Source organism: Agrilus planipennis, unplaced genomic scaffold, assembly GCF_000699045.2.
Source record: "Agrilus planipennis isolate EAB-ADULT unplaced genomic scaffold, Apla_2.0 scaffold1, whole genome shotgun sequence".
Classification (NCBI taxonomy): Eukaryota; Metazoa; Arthropoda; class Insecta; order Coleoptera; family Buprestidae; genus Agrilus; species Agrilus planipennis.
The window spans coordinates 354,742-359,623 of record NW_020442466.1 but is presented as its reverse complement, the minus strand read 5'-3'; the positions used below and the strand labels follow the sequence as shown (position 1 = coordinate 359,623).

The 4,882-nt window shown below is 35.0% G+C and overlaps 1 protein-coding gene across 1 annotated transcript in view; it reads right to left on the bottom strand.

The window, feature by feature from the left end:
- LOC108732860 (odorant receptor 2a-like) overlaps positions 1-1,790 on the bottom strand; it is a 3,473-nt gene extending 1,683 nt beyond the window's left edge. Inside the window, exons 1-2 of the mRNA XM_018463858.1 lie at positions 1,553-1,790; positions 831-930 (exon numbers count right to left, since the gene is read on the bottom strand). Coding sequence (XP_018319360.1) covers positions 831-930; positions 1,553-1,737 — 285 coding nt within the window. The 5' untranslated portion in view covers positions 1,738-1,790. The remainder of the gene's footprint in view (positions 1-830; positions 931-1,552) is intronic.
- Positions 1,791-4,882: the final 3,092 nt, after the last annotated feature.

Below are 4,882 nucleotides of genomic sequence, written 5' to 3'. Positions count from 1 at the left end.
ACCTCTTGCGTTTGACGTTGTTGTATACAACCCATTTTTCGTCCCCAGTGATGATGCGCTTCAAAAACGGATCATTTTCGTGACGTTTGAGAAGCAAATCGCAGACGTCAATGCGGCGACACAGATTTCTCTCTGTGAGAACATGGGGAACCCATACATTGAGCTTCGAGGATAATCCCAGGCCTTTCAAGTGGTCATAAACTGTTGAATTTGATAAATTTAACCTCAATCCGATCTCATGTGTTGTTATTCGCCGGTTCACATCAACTAATGCCTTTATCGCGTCTTTATCAGCTTCAACCTGCCTTCCCGAACGTGGTGCATCTTCGACATCAAAATTGCCGGAACGAAATTTAGCGAACCAGTTCTGGCACTGGCGTACTGTCAACACACCTTCTCCATACACATCAGTAAATTTCTTTCTGGCTTGAACAGCATTTTTACCCTTTCTGTAGTAAAACAGTAAGATATGTCGAAAATGCTGCTTATCGCTCTCCGTATTTAAAAGGGCACCAACCAAAAACTACTGCGTAGAATTAATTGGAATTTTTCACACACAAGCCTTGCTAGATGAGCTCGCAAAGCATATAAAAATTATACGGCCTAAATGTGAAGATGGGTGCAAAAGAATACAATTAAATCCTCTGTCGGGAAAAAACGAAACGACTTTCCGAACAACCCTATATATATGACCACGCTGTATGCGCAGTGTAGATTTTGCTTGGTAGAGGGAGGGGTCATGGCCACCTTTATAATATCTCTTAGCAAACCCTAGCAAATATGTGAATAACTGTTACAGTTGTTTAGGAGCAAATCAAATAGGTACGTACTGAGGAGAGCAAGAACAGGCTGGTACAAAAAAGGGCCAAAGCATTCATGGCTTGCACCAACATAATAATCTGGTAGATTTCCTCAATTCGATTACACATTCTGAAAAACAATAATTAGCGTGATACGTTCATCAAGCATAACTAAGAGTAAAAAATAAATTTGATTGATGGTATCTACGTTTTCTTGATGGAAATTTATGATCACTTAATAAATAAACCCAAATTAAGAAGTAATACTTCTGAAGAAGCCTCATGGAGGCGAAAAAAATCGGTTGTCTGTAAAGTCAGTTTACTGACGACAGTTGAACGTGACAACGTCATAAGAAAATACTGATGGAATGGTTTCATTTTTTCAAAAGAAAATATTTTAATTTTGTTTGTTTGATAGATATTTTGTATGGATATAGAGGAGGTAAATAGAAATGTATTATTGTATAGCAGCTGTCCACGCGGACACATCGCTCACTCAAGTAGGAGAGAGACAGATGTCGAACGGTGCCGAACGCGGAGACCGATTGTGCCTCTTTGTCGCTCGTTTCTCGCTCTCGCTTGCACTTAAATGGAACGCCTCAGAGCGAGGTAACGCCGCATGAGTCATGTTTTTTCGTGCGTGCAGCCGGCTCCATCGAATTATAAGACGTTGTCACGTCAAAAATTGCAAAGTTTTTATTAATATATTTGTGCAAATTAATTTGAGTTTATTTATTAAAAAAATAAATTACCTGCAAATAGCTTGCAAATGCAAAATGCATAGGTTCATTTCCTCGTCCATGACCTTTTGAATCCTTGGATTCCAATCCGGGCATTCTGGGATGTAATCGATGTTCAATTGTTTATAGGATCGTTCACGAATCGTTCTTATTGCTTCCATTAGAATCTTTAGATGGGCCACAGAATAAAGAGCCATTGAATTAAAATTGGTGTCGAAACCTATGTATCAAGACCCTAAATAAACGATATCCGTTTGGTAAGTGACAATTTTCTTACCAACGATAATAAAATTAAATGAACAAATACCAAGCATTTGAATTAAGACTGTACTAGTATACGAAAATGGAGATGATGTATAATCCCAAAGAGTTAGAGTATAATACGGAAGTGGTTCCGTATATTTTACATGACTTACGTTTTGGGAATCAACGTAAATGTCATAATGCTTATTTATATATACGTTTACTAAACAGTTTATTGCCGAAGAAACGGAAACACTGAACCCCAAGGTCAAGAAGGTGAAATCGTTTATTCTCTTCAGTTTTGATTCTTCCTTTAAGATATCTTCAGGTTCGAAAAGGTCAGCAGTTTTATAAATTGACGATTTTTCGGACAACTTATGTATTGTTTGAAGTGTTTCCTTGATATTACGATGCCAGAATACCATTTTGAGTAATCCTACTAAAAGTTGCAACGTCATATTTAAATTTTTAATGAAATTTTTTTTGGTCTTGTATGTTTCAAATAAGGAGCCAATTTGGAAAAAGACAATGCAAGTAGTAAAGCAGAACATGTAGATGTTGTAAAGCCACCACACGAGGTACTTAAATGACCCTCTTCTTTCGGGCTTCCACATTCCTCCACATTTCAAAAACATAAAAGTATGCCCGAAGTAATAATCCACGGATTTACTCATTTTGAAATACAACGACCGTCGCTACCGATCACTAAATGAGGTTTTCATACGATTTTTCTCATAGCACCTCAATGATATTATTATATTGGCAACACAAAAATTAGCATCTAAATAATTTAATATACAATATACCAAACCACTTTTTTCACACAAATGTCTTGCCTGATTGTATCATATTGATAAAAAGAATTTTTAAGTGAAATAACAACCCTATCATTAGGTATAGAATAATTACAAAGTGAAGAAGAATTATTTATTACCGAAACTGCAACCCTTTACTTTCCATTTTGTTATTATAGTCTTATCGGCATGTTACATATATGACATCTTTCAAAAGTAAAATATAAAAAGGAGAATTTTGAAAGAAATTGATGAAAGCTCCTGCCGATTGAAAAGAGAACATACTTGTTACTTGTCATCAATTTTTTGAATCAACCCCATCAGTTTTTTATTTAATTTCATTCATACTTGATTAGCTTATTTGAATTAGTTTCAGTGGATTATTTTACACATGCTGGAACAGGTGTAGGTAATTTCAATCACACCATTCCACAGTTCTAAAAGTAATGGACTTTCCAAGACAATTAATTGAAAATTACATTTTATGTTCGAAATGTTTAAGAGCATGCAGCCACATAGAAAGCATCCTATCAAACGTACTCTGCACTTTATGATAAGATAGATAGGTTTCTGTAAATTACAATGAAACATTGAAAAAACGTTTATTGAATCGTCTTAGTAACCACAACATTCAAAAATCATGAGTTTACAAACTTACCTATACTAAAAAAATATAGGAGGAGACTGTCGTAAATATTCATTAAAAAATTAAAAGGAATACTCACCCCTAATTACCACAAATAATTTTATATGAGCGGACACGTGTTTCGCCCACTTCACACGTGGGCATTATCAACGCGAGACTGGCTCACTTTAGATTAAATAGGATAGATAAATCTAGTGTTGCCCAACATATTTTCAATACAAACCACCCTATAGGCCCTAAATGTTTAAAATTAATCAAAGAAGTCTCTTGCAAATCAAGAACTTGACGCTTGGGAAAGTTTATACATTCAAAAGAATAAAAATATTCTTATGAACTCAGATGATGGCCCATTTCCTCATTTAGTCCTGTTTCAACTATTGCAATAGGTTTAATTGATTATAATAAGATAAGCTATTTTCGCTCTCCCCTATAGTTTTCGTTTGTTGAAGCATACGCAGTAAAAAGCAGGCCCAATAGGCCTTTGAACTGCGGGTACTGAACACGCTCGTTCACTGTTTTTCTCATCCCTTTTCCCAGATTAGGTAGGTTGTAATGAAGCATACGTTTTGTACATAAAATTGGGTCATAAAGGCCTTACGAATTGTACTAACGGTTATTGACACACACATTCCCTCCAAATCTAATTCCTCACTTGTTTATCGAAGCATACATTTGTAGATCTGTTTTTTCGTGGCCAAAAGATTGGCTTCTAAAACATTTTACAAATGGCATTGAACATATTCAAGTTTTCCTCCTAAACCTATGTAAATTGTTTTCCATTATTTCTTCTTTCGGTCTTTAACCCTAGCCACTATAAATAGTTGTAAATTTTAGAACCAGTATCGCGTTGATAATGCCCACGTGTGAAGTGGGCGAAACACGTGTCCGCTCATATAAAATTATTTGTGGTAATTAGGGGTGAGCATTCCTTTTAATTTTTTAATTACCTATACTAATTACCATTCTAATGCATGTTTTCGTATACTAGGTTGGTTTATATTGATAGTAGTGTAAAAGAGGACATTACGGATGTAGTTAACACCCTTCAACCATCGAATTTGCTCTTAACAAGCAAGCTTTGTTTCTTAAGCTACTTAAACATCTGCCTCTTACGATTACCTTATTGATATCCAGGAAATTCAAACTCAACTTTTTCTTTTATTCTATTTTAGAGGTAGAAAGGATTGTCTAGGTTCCTCAGATGTTGATTCAAACTGTGATTCCCACCTTTTCGCTAGTATCGATACATATCAATCTAGCATACGAAGACATTTACCAGAGTGTTAATTAGGCTAGATAAATTTGAGTGCTGTAAGTTAGAAACTGAAGAGTTTTGGTACTTCTCTACATTAAAAGTACCTGATCAGAACGATTCAAAGAACATTTCATTACAAACGATCGGAACTAGGGTTGCCACCTTTTCAGGCTTTACATAAGGTATTTTTCAACTAAAAGGTTAAAAAAAAAGTACTCAGCGTAAGAATAAAGTATTTTATTTTTTGTTTTTAAAAACATATTTTTTGTTACACCTAGCAGCCAGTAACAAATTGCTGTCGCTCTTAAATAAATTAATAGCCTCTAAACATGGCAAACAAAGATTTAAGTAAACTAAAAGTTCATTTTTATTTAGTTTTAATGAAGCTTTATTCCTGTCGTCCC